Source organism: Gobio gobio (genome assembly GCF_949357685.1).
Source record: "Gobio gobio genome assembly, chromosome: 22".
NCBI classification, from domain to species: Eukaryota; Metazoa; Chordata; class Actinopteri; order Cypriniformes; family Gobionidae; genus Gobio; species Gobio gobio.
Genome location: NC_137118.1, coordinates 2,798,587 through 2,817,749, shown reverse-complemented (window position 1 = coordinate 2,817,749; position 19,163 = coordinate 2,798,587). Strand labels below are relative to the sequence as shown.

General features: G+C 41.0%; 1 protein-coding gene across 4 annotated transcripts in view; it reads right to left on the bottom strand.

Annotated features, from left to right (window-relative positions):
• Positions 1-19,163, bottom strand: part of cux1a (cut-like homeobox 1a) — a 263,147-nt gene that overhangs the window by 43,333 nt on the left and 200,651 nt on the right. For 2 of the 4 annotated variants that reach the window (XM_079804716.1, XM_079804717.1), the window contains exons 16-18: positions 8,826-8,906; positions 6,141-6,242; positions 4,946-5,032 (exon numbers count right to left, since the gene is read on the bottom strand). In XM_079804716.1, coding sequence (XP_079660842.1) covers positions 4,946-5,032; positions 6,141-6,242; positions 8,826-8,906 — 270 coding nt within the window. The remainder of the gene's footprint in view (positions 1-4,945; positions 5,033-6,140; positions 6,243-8,825; positions 8,907-19,163) is intronic. The other 2 variants (XM_079804718.1, XM_079804719.1) reach the window with 2 other exon arrangements.

Sequence of the window (19,163 nt, the reverse complement as noted above, 5' to 3'; positions counted from 1 at the left end):
AAATGTTTTATATATAAAAATAACATTTTTTTCTTAAATATATACATGCTTGTGTGTGTATTTATATATAAATAATAATTAACAGAGTACACACACGTATATTATGTAAACACAAACTTTTATTTTGAATGCGATTAATCGCGATTCATCTTTTGACAGCCCTAGTTTTTATACTTCTATAGCACATACAAAGCTCTTAAAGGATTAGTTCACTTTTAAATAAACTTTTGCTGATAATTTACTCACCCCCATGTCATCCAAGATGTCCATGTGTTTCTTTCTGCAGTCGAAAAGAAATTAAAGTTTTGGATGAAAACAGTCCAGGATTGTTCTCCATATAATGGACTTCAATGGGCCCCAAACGGTTCAAGGTCCAAATGAAAGTTTCAGTGCAGCTTCAAACGACACCAGATGATGAATAAGGGTCTTATCTAGCCAAACCATCAGTTTCTGAGAGAAACCCAGCAGTATTTATGCTATTATTTTACCTCTTATCAGACGAACATGATCATCTCTGAGCTCAGCCATAACTTCCGGAGAGTGAGGTCAAATCAGATCGTGGTCATAGATGTATATATAGATGCCTCATTAGCGACTGCACGGATCAATAGAATGAGGCATCTACTATCGATATATCTATGATCATGCCCGTATTTTGACCTCACTCTCCGGAAGTTATGGCGGAGCTCAGAGATGATCGCGTTCATCTGTTAAGAGGTAAAATAATAGCATAAATACTGCTGGGTTTCTGCTCCATTATATGGAGGAAACCTCTGGACTGTTTTCATCCAAAACCTTCATTTCTTTTCGACTGCAGAAAGAAACACATGGACATCTTGGATGACATGGGGGTGAGTAAATTATCAGCAAAAGTTTATTTAAAAGTGAACTAATCCTTTAACGGACAAGGACCTAACTATATTGCCAGTTATTTTGTTAATTATATTCCATCAAGGACCCTAAGATCATCCAGTGCAGGTTTATTGGAGGTTAATAGTTATCGACGAAGGAAAATCGGTGAAGCTGCCTTTGCAAATTATGCGTCAAAACTATGGAACACGCTACCATTAGATATTAGGAAAGCTAGTACACTTAGTATTTTTAAAAGTAAGCTAAAAACGTATCTTTTTATCTTGGCATTTAATTAGTTAGGCCTACTCCAAATTATGCTTATAATCAATTGTCTTATTTTTTTGTATTTCTTGTCAGATATGCTGAGTAATTATTATTATTATCATTTTTTTCTCTCGCCTAATCGTATGTTTTGTATTTTATTCTGTAAGTTGCATTTGATCTTTTTATTTCTTATGTTTGATGGATATGTTTTTATTGAACATTATTTTTATGTAAAGCACTTTGAACTGCATTATTTGCCTGAAAAGTGCTATATAAATAAAGTTTATTATTATTATTATTATTATAGCATAACATTCAAAAACATCTCCTTTTGTGTTCCACAGAAGAATGACAGTCACAAGTTTGGAAAGACATGAGGGTGAATAAATGATGGCAGATGAACTACTCCTTTAAAGGGTGCCAGTGAGAGATTTCTGCCCTTTGCTACCCAATCATACTGTAGAATCAATTTGGAGTTTAATGTAAATGTAATATACACCGATCAGGCATAACATCCTAATATTGTGTTCGTCCCCCTGACCCGTCGAGGCATGGACTCCACTAGGTGTGCTGTGGTATCTGGCACCAAGATGTTAGCAGCAGATCCTTTAAGTCCTGTAAGTTGCGAGGTGGGGCCTCCATGGATCGGACTTGTTTGTTCAGCTCATCCCACAGATGCTCGATTGGATTGAGATCTGGGGAATTTGGACTCAAACTCGTTGTTGTGCTCCTCAAAGCATTCCTGAAGCATTTGTGCTTTGTGGCGGCGCATTATCTGCTGAAAGAGCCACAGACACAGGGAAAACCGTCTCCATGAGAGGCTGGACATGGGCTCAACAATGCTGAGGTAGGTGAAACGGGTCAAAGTCACATCCACATGATGGAGGACCCAAGGTTTCCCAGCAGAACATTGCCCAAAGCATCACTGCCTCCGCCGCCACGCCTTCTTCCCATAATGCACCTGGTGCCATGTGTTCCCCAGGTGAGCCACGCACACACCCGGCCATCCACGAGATGTAGAAGAACACGTGATCATCAGACCAGGCCGCCTTCTTCCATTGCTCCGTGGTCCAGTTCTGATGCTCACGGGCCACTGTTGGTGCTTTGGGCGGGGTCAGGGGTCAGCATGGGCACTGGTCAGCGGCTGTGCCGCCCCATACACAACAAACTGAGATGCTCTGTGTATTCTGAGCCCTTTCTATCAGAACCAGCATTAACTTCTGGAGCAGTTTGAGCTCCAGTAGCTCGTCTGTCCGGTTCTCCACTGGTCCTTCATGACCCTGTGGCCGGTTCTCCACTGGTCCTTCATGATCCTGTGGCCGGTTCTCCACTGGTCCTTCATGACCCTGTGGCCGGTTCTCCACTGGTCCTTCATGACCCTGTGGCCGGTTCTCCACTGGTTCTTCATGACCCTGAGGCCGGTTCTCCACTGGTTCTTCATAACCCTGTGGCCGGTTCTCCACTGGTCCTTCATGACCCTGTGGCCGGTTCTCCACTGGTCCTTCATGACTCTGTGGCCGGTTCTCCACTGGTCCTCCATGACCCTGTGGCCGGTTCTCCACTGGTCCTCCATGACCCTGTGGCCGGTTCTCCACTGGTCCTCCATGACCCTGTGGCCGGTTCTCCACTGGTCCTCCATGACCCTGTGGCCGGTTCTCCACTGGTCCTCCATGACCCTGTGGCCGGTTCTCCACTGGTCCTCCATGACCCTGTGGCCGGTTCTCCACTGGTCCTTCATGACTCTGTGGCCGGTTCTCCACTGGTCCTCCATGACCCTGTGGCCGGTTCTCCACTGGTCCTTCATGACCCTGTGGCCGGTTCTCCACTGGTCCTCCATGACCCTGTGGCCGGTTCTCCACTGGTCCTTCATGACCCTGTGGCCGGTTCTCCACTGGTCCTTCATGACCCTGTGGCCGGTTCTCCACTGGTCCTCCATGACCCTGTGGCCGGTTCTCCACTGGTCCTCCATGACCCTGTGGCCGGTTCTCCACTGGTCCTCCATGACCCTGTGGCCGGTTCTCCACTGGTCCTCCATGACCCTGTGGCCGGTTCTCCACTGGTCCTCCATGACCCTGTGGCCGGTTCTCCACTGGTCCTTCATGACCCTGTGGCCGGTTCTCCACTGGTCCTCCATGACCCTGTGGCCGGTTCTCCACTGGTCCTTCATGACCCTGTGGCCGGTTCTCCACTGGTCCTCCATGACCCTGTGGCCGGTTCTCCACTGGTCCTTCATGACCCTGTGGCCGGTTCTCCACTGGTCCTTCATGACCCTGTGGCCGGTTCTCCACTGGTCCTTCATGACCCTGTGGCCGGTTCTCCACTGGTCCTCCATGACCCTGTGGCCGGTTCTCCACTGGTCCTCCATGACCCTGTGGCCGGTTCTCCACTGGTCCTCCATGACCCTGTGGCCGGTTCTCCACTGGTCCTCCATGACCCTGTGGCCGGTTCTCCACTGGTCCTCCATGACCCTGTGGCCGGTTCTCCACTGGTCCTTCATGACCCTGTGGCCGGTTCTCCACTGGTCCTCCATGACCCTGTGGCCGGTTCTCCACTGGTCCTTCATGACCCTGTGGCCGGTTCTCCACTGGTCCTCCATGACCCTGTGGCCGGTTCTCCACTGGTCCTTCATGACCCTGTGGCCGGTTCTCCACTGGTCCTTCATGACCCTGTGGCCGGTTCTCCACTGGTCCTCCATGACCCTGTGGCCGGTTCTCCACTGGTCCTCCATGACCCTGTGGCCGGTTCTCCACTGGTCCTCCATGACCCTGTGGCCGGTTCTCCACTGGTCCTTCATGACCCTGTGGCCGGTTCTCCACTGGTCCTCCATGACCCTGTGGCCGGTTCTCCACTGGTCCTTCATGACCCTGTGGCCGGTTCTCCACTGGTCCTTCATGACCCTGTGGCCGGTTCTCCACTGGTCCTCCATGACCCTGTGGCCGGTTCTCCACTGGTTCTTCATGACCCTGTGGCCGGTTCTCCACTGGTCCTTCATGACCCTGTGGCCGGTTCTCCACTGGTCCTCCATGACCCTGTGGCCGGTTCTCCACTGGTCCTTTATGACCCTGTGGCCGGTTCTCCACTGGTCCTCCATGACCCTGTGGCCGGTTCTCCACTGGTCCTTCATTACCCTGTGGCCGGTTCTCCACTGGTCCTTCATGACCCTGTGGCCGGTTCTCCACTGGTCCTCCATGACCCTGTGGCCGGTTCTCCACTGGTCCTTTATGACCCTGTGGCCGGTTCTCCACTGGTCCTTCATTACCCTGTGGCCGGTTCTCCACTGGTCCTTCATGACCCTGTGGCCGGTTCTCCACTGGTCCTTCATGACCCTGTGGCCGGTTCTCCACTGGTCCTTCACTTTTGATAGAGTCTGACCACTGCAGACCAGGAACACCCCACAAGAGCTGCAATTTTGGAGATGCTCTGACCCGTCACAATCTGGCCCAAACTCGCTCAAATCCTTACACTTGCCCATTTTTCCTGCTTCTAACACATCAACTTTGAGGACAAAATGTTCATTTGCTGCCTAATATATCCAGAGATAATCAGTGTTATTCACCGGTTATAATGTTATGCCTGATCGGTGTGTATATATATATTATAGCAAAAGGAACTCTCTGTAAAGAGACGTCTGTTTTCTGTGAGTCAGCTCATAAAGGATTTCTCAACATGTGAGTTTAGTTTTTCATTGATGTATTTATATCTAAAACATACATCGCTCATAAATCTCCATGACTGATTTATGACACTGAGGAGTTCACTGGAAGCAGTAGCGCTCTTGGCGTGGGGGGAAAATCTGGGGGAACTTTCAACAGACAGCACAAAACCTCACCAAGTCTGAGACTGTGTGCATATATTTGGAAATAGCTGCCCGAGCCTCTGTGGTAACCTGATCGCCGTTGCCTCTCCCCCACGCCGTCTGCAGTGGCAGGTGGGGAAGAGACAGTTAGTTTAATGCCGTTACACAAGCTTGGACAGGAAATGGCAAAAGTGGGAATTTTAACACACTCAAAACAGGGAGGATATGACTCATATAATCATTTGTTTTAGACAGTTCTTGTGCAAATATACAGTTTTGGGCAACATGCATTACTGCTCAAAAGTCTCTTATCAACAGTTTTGATTGGCAGTGTTGGGGGAAACGCATTACAAGTAACTTGAGTTACGTAATAATACTACTTTTTCCAAGTAACTAGTAAAGTAACGCATTACTTTTCAAATTTACAACAAATTTAATTTGACTGACAGCTCTCCTGCCCCATGTTGAGAAGAATAAGTGCAGAGGTGTGTGTGTGAACATGATGGTTATTGTAGTTCTAGACTAAATGTGAGCATTTATTTATCTCACTTGCACAATAAAGATTCTGTCCTCCTCAAAATGAAGAAAATCAGTCAAATGCAAAATCAGAATACTATGCAAACCTCCAATAATTAAATGTTAAATAAAACAACTATTTTTATGCATAATCTACCTTTATATTAAATTGACCAATGTCTTGCTGCTGAGCTTTGATGATGAAAATTAATAGATTTTTTGTTTTTATTGGTAAAACTTTTTTCTCCTGCGTCCTATTCTTCATTATCCAGAGCTGCGCCCTCTAGTGTTCCTGCATAAAAATGCATTTTTACCTCAGCCTGGGGCTTATTATTTACATTTTGGTATGAAGAGGTCTTTACAAAAATATTACCTTTTTTGTTATAAAAAAGTAAACAAAAACAAGCCCATCCCAGGTGAGAAAAAGTAACGCAAAAGTAACGTAACGCATTACTTTTCTTAAAAAGTAACTAAGTAACTCAATTAGTTACTTTTTAAGGGAGTAACGCAATATTGTAATGCTTTACTTTTCTAAGTAACTTTCCCCAACACTGGTTATTAGAGCCACAATCAGTTCTACAACACAAAACTTGCTGGCTCATTCAGAAAAGGTGAATGCAGGAATGATCAGGTGACAACATGACTTGTGGGTGGGCGGAAACACGTGTGAAAGCCTTGAGCCTTGTTTTCCTGCGGGCAGACGGAGACTCACCTGCTTTCTGCACCTGTAACTCTCTCTTGGCCTGCTCCAAGATGGACTTGATGGCTTCATCGGAGCCGGTCTCCGGCGTGCGGATCCGCGTGGTGATGTTACCTGTGAAGACACGAGGACATGCAGGTGTGTGTGAGACATCATGTGGAACACAACATCTGTTCTCAGGGTTTCTGAAGGTACATTTAACAACGATTAAAGAAGAGAACGCCACACGTCAATACGTTATCTAAAGGTAAATGAGTGACACTTCAAAGATTGAAAATACACTTTCCACATCACTTTTTAACTCATTTGACAAAAGAATAGCTTAAAGTTTGAGATGATAAATCTTGTGAACGTGATTTTATGAATAAAACAAGAGCAAATATCTGCCAATGTGTTCATAAAAATCAACTTCATTCAAATGTGAGTCCTTTTCATCCCCAATGACAGATATTTGTTCTTGTTTTAAGCGTAAACTCACTTCATTTTGTTCAGTTTCTCAGAAAACAAGACTTCATTTCTTCATTTCTCATATCAGTAAATGTCTCTTGATTTAAGTGTTTAGATATTTGTGCTGGAAAACTCAAATCCTGAGGAAGAACATCATGCCATTACATTCAGAGCCTTATGTAGCGTTCACACCGGACGCGAATCATTTGCGCTATTCGCGTGCTGTTGGGCGCTTGAACATTTTGAGTTTACTCGCTTCATTCGCGCGTGACATTCGCTTCACAACAGACGTGAGTTCTCCTCATGGGCGGGGCTTCAGCCAGCAGCTCGTCTGGTTGAGAAATGGCTGACATGGGCTGTGTTTACACGTCTTTTTTGTTAAAATTCTACTGTTAATGTGTGACAAAACGTAGTTTTAAGACTTTTTCAGGCGATAATGTAGTTGTTTAAAGCTCAAATCTGTGGTTTATTTATAAAGAGAGCTCCTCTCTGAACATGTGATCTGGCATTTGTGGATTTGTTTCGAATTTCGAGCTATATTTCATCTTGTGTAGATGTAACCGGCAAAGAGAAGTTTCATTACTTTTTATTTTTAGCTATTTAACTTTACGTTACCGTTGTAGCCGACTAGCACTGACTTTGAATGTTTGACTGAATTGTTTGCTTTATTTCATAGCTTATTATACCTTTTACTTATACTTTTGTATTATTGATCATACATAAACTTGCATTTAACAAAAAGAGACTGGGTTGTGTTTCATGTCATTTAATGTTATCACAGTGATAATCATATTGTCTGAACCAGATATTAATATACAGATTTTCTCCTCATTGTTGTCACTACTAGAGCAAGCTCCTGATTGGTTAACGCGGCGCGAATATCCGGGAAAGTTCAGATTTTTCAACCGCAGAATGTCTATTCGCGTCTTTGCATTGACTTAACATGTAAATCACTCAATCATTCGCGTCCGGTGTGAACGCACCATTATGAAATCTGTTTAATGTATTTTTCTGTCTTTAATGGTTAAATGTGACTGACTCTCGTTCATATTTCATATCTGTAATGAAATCTGAGAGATTTCTGTCCTCCATTGACAGTCTAAGCAACTTCAGAAAGTTCATAAACAGATCCTAAAACTGATCCATACGGATGGAGCGGATTATTCCAGATGTTCTGAAGAGACTCGATGGCTTTATTTGATGAAGGAAAGTCTGACGGGTTTGGGACGACAAATGATGATTTTTGGGTGAACTGTCCCTTTAAGTGTTCTGACCTACTTTTGATTTATTCATCAGACATTCCTCATTATACAGTCAATTATGTGTTTATGAATGGATTCTGCATCATGTCAATCATAAAGCCCTGATGTTGAACTTAAGGCCTTTAATTGTGGAAGGTCAACCCTGATTTGTTCAGAAATGGAGCAGAATATACAAAATGAACCGGCATGTTTAACACAGGCTGGCACTTTTTTATTTTATGGAAACGTAATCCTGCAACCGAACAGAACTAAAAACGCATCAGCAATCGTTTGCTCGTCTACAATAGTGTGTGTGTCAGCAGCACTTCCTGTGCAAGGACTGAAACCGTTTCCTGTCCTCCACGAAAGAGATCATGAGGAACAGCAGAGCTCGTGTGGAAGTATCATCAGACGGCCGGCGCAATAATAATAAATATGGAGAGAGAGAAAGTGGCAGAGGGAACTGCCCGATGAGAAGTGGGCAGCGGGGCAAGGTCAGAGCCACTGGTGTGTGAGGAGAGCAGCTGGACGTGTGTGTGAGGTGGAAGTAATGCTCTCTCACACACACACACACACACACACACACACACACACACACACACACACACACACACTAGCCACCCACAGCGCCGCCCTAGGGGAGACTCAACCACCAGTTGTAATGTGGTGGCACTGTGGATCTGCCTGAAGGATTCTGCCACACACACACACACACACACACACATAAACACACACGCTGACCACGAAATAACAGGACAGACTTCTCAAGGACCTCCGTGATGGAAAGTTACATTGGTTTAGACTTGAATCTCCGAGGTCAAAGGTGTAGATTTTATGGTAACGAGATCTTTCTGAACTCCAGCCCTGTCTGTCTCACTCACTCACTTGTTTCGCAACAGATTCCAGGCCAGAGATGGAGAAGAAACAGACCAGCACAACAAAAACATACAGACACAGCGGATCTGACACTCCAGAAAGCCGTAACACGAGAGGAAGGCGTGAGACAGACCTGGCCGCGTGGAGCCTTCCGAGCCGGTTCTTCGCTTCGGAACATCCTGAAACACTCTGTTCAGGTTCTGGCCTGGGTTCTCTGTTGGAAAACAAGTGGCGGAAGATAGAAATAAAGTAAGACCAAGCCCTAAACTTCTGCTGTCCAATCATCTCCAGGGCTCAACAATAAGAATGACCCGAGTGTGTTGACAGAAATGTCACCGTCCCATCAGTCATCACTGCAGATGGTTATTTAGCTAATGTTAGCTAACACGGCTAATGTATTTGCTAGAATGACTAGCTTTCATCAGCAGTTTTGCACCATATGCAAGCATTTTTCAACAAAAGTGTGCGCGTAAATCAAGTTATATTGTCATTTTATAATTTCCAGATTTTTTTCCCCCTTAAACTTCAGGTATCTTCACTAATATATTTATATTTTTATTGTTTAATATTAAATAATATATCAAATATATTTTTCTGAAAAGTGTAGAAAATGTGAATTTATTTATGTTTAATTTAAATAAATACAAATATAAAATAGCTTTACATTTGCCACCATTACAAACACAAACAATAAGAATTCATTTTTTTTTATTTATAATTATTTATTTTAATAAAAATATATATGTTTTTATTTTATTTTTAATTTTGGGGTAAGCTATTAATTTAATTTCAATTAAAAAATATAAAACATTATTTTGAAAAGCAGGAAAAATATTTATTAAAAATTTCAGGTAAAAATTAATTTACTGTTAAATCAAAAAAAATTTTTTTTAAATTTTAGGGATAAACTATTAATTTAAAAATTATTTTAAAAAGCAGAAAAAAATATCTACTTAAATTATGGTGTAAAATTAATTGAATGTTAAATTAAAAATAATTTAAATATAGTAATACAGTTTTATATTTTTCCACCATTACAAACAACAATAAAAATAGACATTACAAACACAAACAATAAGAATTAATATAATATAAAAAAAAATGAAAAAGCTGATTTTTTTATTGATTTATTTTTTATTTGGGGATAAACTATTAATTTAACTTTCAATTTAAAAATATAAAAATTATTTTAAAAAGCAGAAAAAAATATCTACTTAAATTATGGGGTAAAATTAACTGAATGTTAAATTCAAAATAAAAATATATTTAATACGTTATTTTTAATTTAAATAAAAATAATGCTTTTTTAAATTTGGGGTAAACTATTAATTTAACTTTCAATAAAAAAATATTGTAAAAAAACTTTCGGCAAAAAATTAATTTAATATTAAATAAAAATAAAAATATGATCTTTTGTATTATCTAAATAATATAAATATAGTAAGAGACAGCTTTATATCTGCCACCATTACAATCCAAACATTTACAAACAACAATAAAAATAGACAAACACAACTTATGTTTAAAAAGAGAAAAATTTTCTGAAAAGCAGAAAAAAATATCTTTACATTTGCTGGTAAACTATTAACTTTCGCTTTAAAAAATACCAGCATTCTTTTGAAAAGCATAACATATTTTGTACTTAATGTTAAATTAAAAATACCAATATGGTAACACTTTAGAATAATGGTCATTAGTTAACATTAGTTAATGTATTAACTAACCATGAGCAGTACATTTGTTACTGTATTTGTTCATCTTTGTTAACGTTAGTTAATATAAATCCAGCTGTTCATGGTTTGTTCATGTTAGTTCACAGTGCATTAAAGGGTTAGTTCGCCCAAAAATGTAAATTCTGTCATTAATTCCTCTCCCTCATGTGGTTGGACACCCGTCAGACCTCCGTTCATCTTCAGACACAAATGAAGATATTTTAGTGTAAATCTGATGCTCTGAAAGGCCTCCATTGGCTCACTTTACACTCTCAAGACCCTTAAAAGACACTAAAGACGTCGTTATAAAGTCCATCTCACTACAGTGGGTCTAAAATAACTTTATGAAGCGACGACAATAGTTTTTGTGCGCAAAAAAACCCCTAAATAACGACTTACATAGTGATGACGATTTCAAAACACGGCATCATGAAGCTTCGAAGCGTTATGAATCAGTGAGTCGATTCAGCGGTTCAGAGCGTTATGAATCAGTGAGTCGATTCAGTGGTTCAGAGCGTTATGAATCAGTGAGTCGATTCAGCGGTTCAGAGCGTTATGAATCAGTGAGTCGATTCAGTGGTTCAGAGCGTTATGAATCAGTGAGTCGATTCAGCGGTTCAGAGCGTTATGAATCAGTGAGTCGATTCAGTGGTTCAGAGCGTTATGAATCAGTGAGTCGATTCAGCGGTTCAGAGCGTTATGAATCAGTGAGTCGATTCAGTGGTTCAGAGCGTTATGAATCAGTGAGTCGATTCAGCGGTTCAGAGCGTTATGAATCAGTGAGTCGATTCAGTGGTTCAGAGCGTTATGAATCAGTGAGTCGAATCAGCGGTTTGAAACGCCAAATTTCAGCAGTTTGGCGGTTTGACACGCGATCCGAATCATGATTCGACTCACTGATTCATAACGCTTCGAAGCTTCATGAGGCCGTGTTTTGAAATCGTCATCACTATGTAAGTCGCTATTTAGGTTTTTTTTGAAGCGACTATTCTCGTCGCTTCATAAAGTTATTGTAGACCCACTGTAGTGAGATGGACTTTGTAACGACGTCTTTAGTGTCTTTTAAGGGTCTTGAGAGTGTAAAGTGCATTGAGCCAATGGAGGCCTTTCAGAGCATCAGATTTACACTAAAATATCTTCATTTGTGTCTGAAGATGAACGGAGGTCTGACGGGTGTCCAACCACATGAGGGAGAGAAATTAATGACAGAATTTTCATTTTTGGGTGAACTAACCCTTTAATAATGCATTAGTAAATGTTGAAGATTAATAAACGCTTTATAAGTGCAGTTCATTATTAGTTCATGTTATGACCATTATTCTAAAGTGTTACCAAAAATATATTTCTCTGAAAAGCATAGGGAAATCTGAATAATTTAAAGTGTGTAGCAGAAGAATCCTTATTGTTGAGCTCTGATGTCAGAATGTCTTCATAAAACCGTCACATGATCTGATCAGTGTAAATGTCCTCTGAATGGTAGTTTAAGCTCAAATGGACCTGGTCTGACCTCAGAGAAAGCCACCTGTGCCCGTCACAATCGCTCGAGTGATTATTTCAGCGCTAATGTGCTCCTTTAGCCCAGGTCTTTGATGTGAATGAATGGGTTTTAAGGTTTTTACAGAGTTCCTCCTCCCATTGGAGACCCGAAGCCACGGCTCTGGAGGCAGAGAGCCAGCCCAGAATCCCTTGAAGATGATCCAGAGCCTTTTCCAGCTCAGAACCGCCGCCTCACAGCTAGACTGAACAAACTCAGACTCAGCTCAACACGGCTTCAGGGATTCACAGCCAAATGCCCTCATATGCAAGTGCTCGCGCTCACGCTGGGCTCGGCCTTGATTTGTTCGCTCTAGCTGTGAAGCTCAGACTCGAGGCAAAACATAACGCTCGCAAACCTCTCTGAACTTCCTCTTCACCCGCGGGCGGAGAGCCGAGCGAGAGAAGGGCCGACTCTAATCAACACGCCCGCCTGTGCCATCTGAGGAGCGTTTCCGGCTCCGGCTCTATGTGGAGGAAAGGGTTAGGGCTGGCCTAAAGCTTAGCGGAGGGAGTCATGGAAGCCTGTTTTCACCTGAAGTAAAAAAAATTACATAAAAGCTAATTACCACACATCATGCCTCACAAACGCTACTTTTTTTACCTCACAAATTGAACTTTATTTCTAATTATTGCAACTTCACAACTTAATATATCATATTTTATACCTCAAAAACACAACTTTTATCTCATAACTGCATTTTTAAATCTCATATGACTTTACACCTCACAAATGCAACTTCATACCTCTCAAATGTAATTGTTATATCTCACTAATGCAAACTCTACACCTCATAAACCTTTTTTACACCAAAAATGCTACTTTTTTACCTCACAACTTAATTTATCATAATTTTTACCTCAAAAACACGAAAATATACCTCACAATATGACTTCCTACCTCACAAATGTAAATGTTATATCTCATAAATTAATTTATGCCTCACAAACACAACTTCATACTTCACAAATTGAACTTTATTTCTAATTATTGTAACTTAATCTAACAAATGACTTCAGACCTCAGAACTTTTTTTACCTCACAACTTAATTTATCCTAATTTTTACCTCAAAAACACAACTTCATACCTCACAAATGTAAATGTTATATCTCATAAATTAACTTATACCTCACAAATGCAACTTTTTCTCATAATTGAAACCATCTCACAAATGCACATTTTCTACATAAAAATGCACCTTTTTTACCTCACAAATGTACTTTTTTTTACACAATGACTTCCTACCTTACAATTGTAAATGTTATATCTCATAAATGTCTTTATACCTCACAAACACAATTTCATACTTCACAAATGGAACTTTATTTCTAATTATTGTAACTTAATCTAACAAATGACTTCAGACCTTAGAACTTTTTTTACCTCACAACTTAATTTATCATACTTTTTACCTCAAAAACACAACTTCCTACCTCACAAATGTAAATGTTATATCTCATAAATGTCTTTATACCTCACAAACACAACTTCATACTTCACAAATTGAACTTTATTTCTAATTATTGCAACTTAATCTAACAAATGACTTACTAAAACTTAATTTATCATACTTTTTACCTCAAAAACACAAAAATATACCTCACAATATGACTTCCTACCTCACAATTGTAAATGTTATATCTCACCAACACAACTTTTTTACCTCACAAATGGAACTTTATTTCTAATTATTGCAACTTAATCTAACAAATGACATCAGACCTCAGAACTTTTTTTACCTCACAACTTAATTTATCATATTTTATACCTCAAAAACACAACTTTTATCTCATAACTGCATTTTTAAATCTCATATGACTTTACACCTCACAAATGCGACTTCCTACCTCACAATTGTAAATGTTATATCTCATAAAGGTATTTATACCTCACAAACACAACTTCATACTTCACAAATGGAACTTTATTTCTAATTATTGTAACTTAATCTAACAAATGACTTCAGACCTCAGAACTTTTTTTACCTCACAACTTAATTTATCATAATTTATACCTCAAAAACACGACTTTTACCTCATAACTGCATTTTTAAATCTCATATGACTTTACACCTCACAAATGCAACTTCACACCCCTCAAATGTAATTGTTATATCTCATAAATTAATTTATACCTCACAAATTAGACGTCATACCTCACAAATGCAACCTTTTCTCATAATTGAAACTCTACACCTCATAAACGCACCTTTTTTACACCAAAAATGCAACTTTTTTACCTCACAACTTAATTTATCATCATTTTTACCTCAAAAACACAACTTCCTACCTCACAAATGTTATATCTCATAAATTAATTCATACCTCACAAATACAACTTCAGACTTCCCAAATGGAACTTTGTTTCTCATTTATTGCAACGTAATCTCACAAATACTTCATAGCTCAAAATACGACTTTTAACTCAAAACACAACTTCCTCCCTCACCACTGCAATTGTATATCTCATCTGACTTTACCTCACAATTGTAAATGTTATATCATAAAATCTCACAAATGCAACTTTTTTACCTCACAAATGTGCCTTTTGCTCACATATTCGACTTCCTACCTCACAATTGTAAATGTTATATCTCAAATTTATTTATATCTCGTGCACGAATGAGACTTCATGCCTCAAAAATGTGACTTTTCCCCTTTAAAACACAACTTCCTGCCTCATAACTGCAATTTTATATCTCATATGACTTCATACCTCACAAATGTACTTTTTGTTCACATATTCGACTTTATAGCTTCCTAACTCACAATTGTAAATGTTATACCTCAGAAACATATCTCACAAATGCACCTTTTTTTACCTCACACTCACAAATGTGTATTTTTTAATACACTCAACAAAATTTTTCACAATTTATATCTCACAAATACAACTTCATAACTCAAAAATGTGACTTTTCCCTCAAAAACAACTTCCTACCTCATGACTGCAATTTTATATCTCATCTGACTTCACCTCACAATTGTAAATGTTATCTCATAAATTAACTTATATCTCACAAATGCAACTTTTTTACCTCACAAATGTGCTTTTTGTTCACATATTCGACTTTCTACCTCACAATTGTAAATGTCAAATCTTAAATGTATTTATATCTCATGCACGAAGGAGACTTCATGCCTCAAAAATGTGACTTATCTCCTCAAAAACACAACTTCCTACCTCATAAATGCAATTTTATAAGTCATATGACTTCATATCTCACAAAAGTACTTTTTTCTTAATTTCTCAGAAATGTGACTTTATACCTCACAATTGTAAATGTTATACCTCACAAAATAGACTTCATATCTCACAAATGCACCTTTTTTACCTCACACTCACAAATGTGTATTTTTTAATACTCAACTAAATTTTTCACAATTTATATCTCACAAATACAACTTCATAACTCAAAAATGTGACTTTTCCCTCACAACTGCAATTTTATATCTCATCTGACTTTACCTCACAATTGTAAATGTTATATCATAAATTAAACTTGTGCTTTTTGCTCACATATTCGACTTCCTACCACACAATTGTAAATGTTATATCTCAAAAAAAATTATTTATTCCTTAATACCTCACAATTGCGACTTCCTAATAGCTCACAAATACAACTCCACGCCTCAAAAACACCAGAAACGTGACTTTTTATCTCACAGCTTTGACTTCATAGCACACAAATGCAACTTTGGTTCATGTTTAAACTCTCGCAATTACCCATCCTATGTTATTTTTTTTACTCTGAGGCAGAAACAAGCTTCCATAAGGGGCTGGATCACAGCAATGGCCTCTGGTTACTGCACATATCTGAGGATTTAAAGGATCCGATTGGCTCTTATACGTGCTCGGTGAGACTGCGAACATTAGTGTGCCCATGTTTCATTGTCTTATGCCTGGTTCAGACTACACGATTTTAGCCCGAATTTGGCGCGATCCGTTTGACGTATGTGTCGTAGGGATTCGTAAACGACAATGGACGTCGGGACGCAAGAATTTATCTCGTATAGTGTGTCATAGTATACGACAACCGACTCCGCGTCTGCGATAGTTCACGACGTCACAGCAGAAAGACTAGCATGTTGAATTTTTTTCGCGGTCCCCACGACGGGTTCCGTCACATGGGTGACGCTGACCAATCGGAGCACAGACGCTTTTCGTACACAGTTTTCAAACATGGAGAAACGCAAGAGAGATGAAGGTGCGGCTAGGTGGAGTTATGAAATGGAGGAAAGGTTCGTGGAGATGTGGCAACAGTACTCTTGCCTGTACGATGTTTCATCGAGGGACAACCACGACAGATTACAAAAAAAAAAGCTGCCGTACGATAGCGGAAGCCCTTCAGCAACCCGCTGAGTACTGGAATTAGCTGTAACTTTTAAGCTAGCAAATCATTCATTATATTCTTCTTCGCTATAGAGAAAATTGTGTGTGTGTGAGAGACATAGAGATTTTGTTAGTGAGTGAGTGAGTGAGTGTGTTTTGTGTGCGCGTGAGTGAGGGTGTGTGTGAGGGAGCGAGTGAGTTACTGTGTGATTGAGGGTTTGTGTGTGTGTGTGTGTGTGTGTGAGAGAGAGAGAGAGAGAGTTACTGTGTGAGTGAGGGTGTGTGTGTGTGTGTGTGTGTGAGAGAGATAGAGAGAGTTACTGTGTGATTGAGTGTGTGTGTGAGAGAGATAGAGATTTTGTTAGTGAGTGAGTGAGTGTGTTTTGTGTGCGCGTGAGTGAGGGTGTGTGTGTGTGTGTGTGTGAGAGAGATAGAGATTTTGTTAGTGAGTGAGTGTGTTTTGTGTGCGCGTGAGTGAGGGTGTGTGTGAGGGAGCGAGTGAGTTACTGTGTGATTGAGGGTGTGTGTGTGTGTGTGTGTGAGAGAGAGAGAGAGAGAGTTACTGTGTGAGTGAGGGGGTGTGTGTGTGTGAGAGAGATAGAGATTTTGTTAGTGAGTGAGTGAGTGAGTGTGTTTTGTGTGCGCGTGAGTGAGGGTGTGTGTGAGCGAGCGAGTGAGTTACTGTGCGATTGAGGGTGTGTGTGTGTGTGTGTAAGAGAGAGATAGAGAGAGAGAGAGAGTTACTGTGTGAGTGAGGGGGTGTGTGTGTGTGAGAGAGATAGAGATTTTGTTAGTGAGTGAGTGAGTGAGTGTGTTTTGTGTGTGCGTGAGTGAGGGTGTGTGTGAGGGAGCGAGTGAGTTACTGTGTGATTGAGTGTGTGTGTGTGTGTGTGTATGTGTGTGAGAGAGATAGAGATTTTGTTAGTGAGTGAGTGAGTGTGTTTTGTGTGCGCGTGAGTGAGGGTGTGTGTGTGTGTGTGTGTGAGAGAGATAGAGATTTTGTTAGTGAGTGAGTGTGTTTTGTGTGCGCGTGAGTGAGGGTGTGTGTGAGGGAGCGAGTGAGTTACTGTGTGATTGAGGGTGTGTGTGTGTGTGTGTGTGAGAGAGAGAGAGAGAGAGAGAGAGTTACTGTGTGAGTGAGGGGGTGTGTGTGTGTGAGAGAGATAGAGATTTTGTTAGTGAGTGAGTGAGTGAGTGTGTTTTGTGTGCGCGTGAGTGAGGGTGTGTGTGAGCGAGCGAGTGAGTTACTGTGCGATTGAGGGTGTGTGTGTGTGTGTGTAAGAGAGAGATAGAGAGAGAGAGAGAGTTACTGTGTGAGTGAGGGGGTGTGTGTGTGTGAGAGAGATAGAGATTTTGTTAGTGAGTGAGTGAGTGAGTGTGTTTTGTGTGTGCGTGAGTGAGGGTGTGTGTGAGGGAGCGAGTGAGTTACTGTGTGATTGAGTGTGTGTGTGTGTGTGTGTATGTGTGTGAGAGAGATAGAGATTTTGTTAGTGAGTGAGTGAGTGAGTGTGTTTTGTGTGCGCGTGAGTGAGGGTGTGTGTGAGGGAGCGAGTGAGTTACTGTGTGATTGAGGGTGTGTGTGTGTGTGTGTGTGTGTGTGTGTGTGTGTGTAAGAGAGAGAGAGAGAGAGAGAGAGAGAGTTACTGTGTGAGTGAGGGGGTGTGTGTGTGTGTGTGTGTGTGTGTGTGTAAGAGAGAGAGAGAGAGAGAGTTACTGTGTGTGTGTGTGTGTGTGTGTGTGTGAGAGAGATAGAGATTTTGTTACTGAGTGAGTGAGTGAGTGAGTGAGTGAGTGTGTTTTGTGTGCGCATGAGTGAGGGTGTGTGTGAGGGAGCGAGTGAGTTACTGTGTGATTGAGTGTGTGTGTGTGTGTGTGTGTGTGTGTGAGAGAGAGAGATAGAGATTTTGTTAGTGAGTGAGTGAGTGAGTGAGTGTGTTTTGTGTGCGCGTGAGTGAGGGTGTGTGTGAGGGAGCGAGTGAGTTACTGTGTGATTGAGTGTGTGTGTGTGTGTGTGTGTGTGTGTGTGTGTGTGTGTGTGTGTGTGAGAGAGATAGAGATTTTGTTAGTGAGTGAGTGAGTGAGTGAGTGAGTGTGTTTTGTGTGCGCATGAGTGAGGGTGTGTGTGAGGGAGCGAGTGAGTTACTGTGTGATTGAGTGTGTGTGTGTGTGTGTGTGTGTGTGTGTGTGTGTGTGTGTGAGAGAGATAGAGATTTTGTTAGTGAGTGAGTGAGTGAGTGAGTGAGTGAGTGAGTGAGTGTGTTTTGTGTGCGCGTGAGTGAGGGTGTGTGTGACGGAGCGAGTGAGTTACTGTGTGATTGAGTGTGTGTGTGTGTGTGTGTGTGTGTGTGAGAGAGAGATAGAGATTTTGTTAGTGAGTGAGTGAGTGAGTGTGTTTTGTGTGCGCGTGAGTGAGGGTGTGTGTGTGTGAGGGAGCGAGTGAGTTACTGTGTGAGTGAGGGTGTGTGTGTGTGTGTGTGTGTGTGTGTGTGAGTGAGAGAGAGCTTTCACTACTGGCTAATAACAAAATATTTAATATAAAAAGAACGATATTTTACCTAAAGTTCTCCTTGGAGGATTGACGGCCCATACGGCCCTCTTTGAGCAAGCCAGGAACGTGTCCATTGTCGGGTTTTCTTTCTTTTTTTGCGCTTTTCTAAACACAAGACAGCCAGTACAAAACACACCGCTTCAGACATTGTTTACGCTCTTGTTTGTTTCCGGAAGTCAGTCGCTAGTTTCGCCTTCTCGATGACATCATGCGCGTCGTTAAAGACAACAAGCGATGATTAGTCGCGAAGCAACGTGTAGTCTGACATGTTTCTTATCCAGGACACGACAAGATTTTAGGAGTCAAAATCGCGTAATCTGACAAATCGTAACAGACAAAAAAAA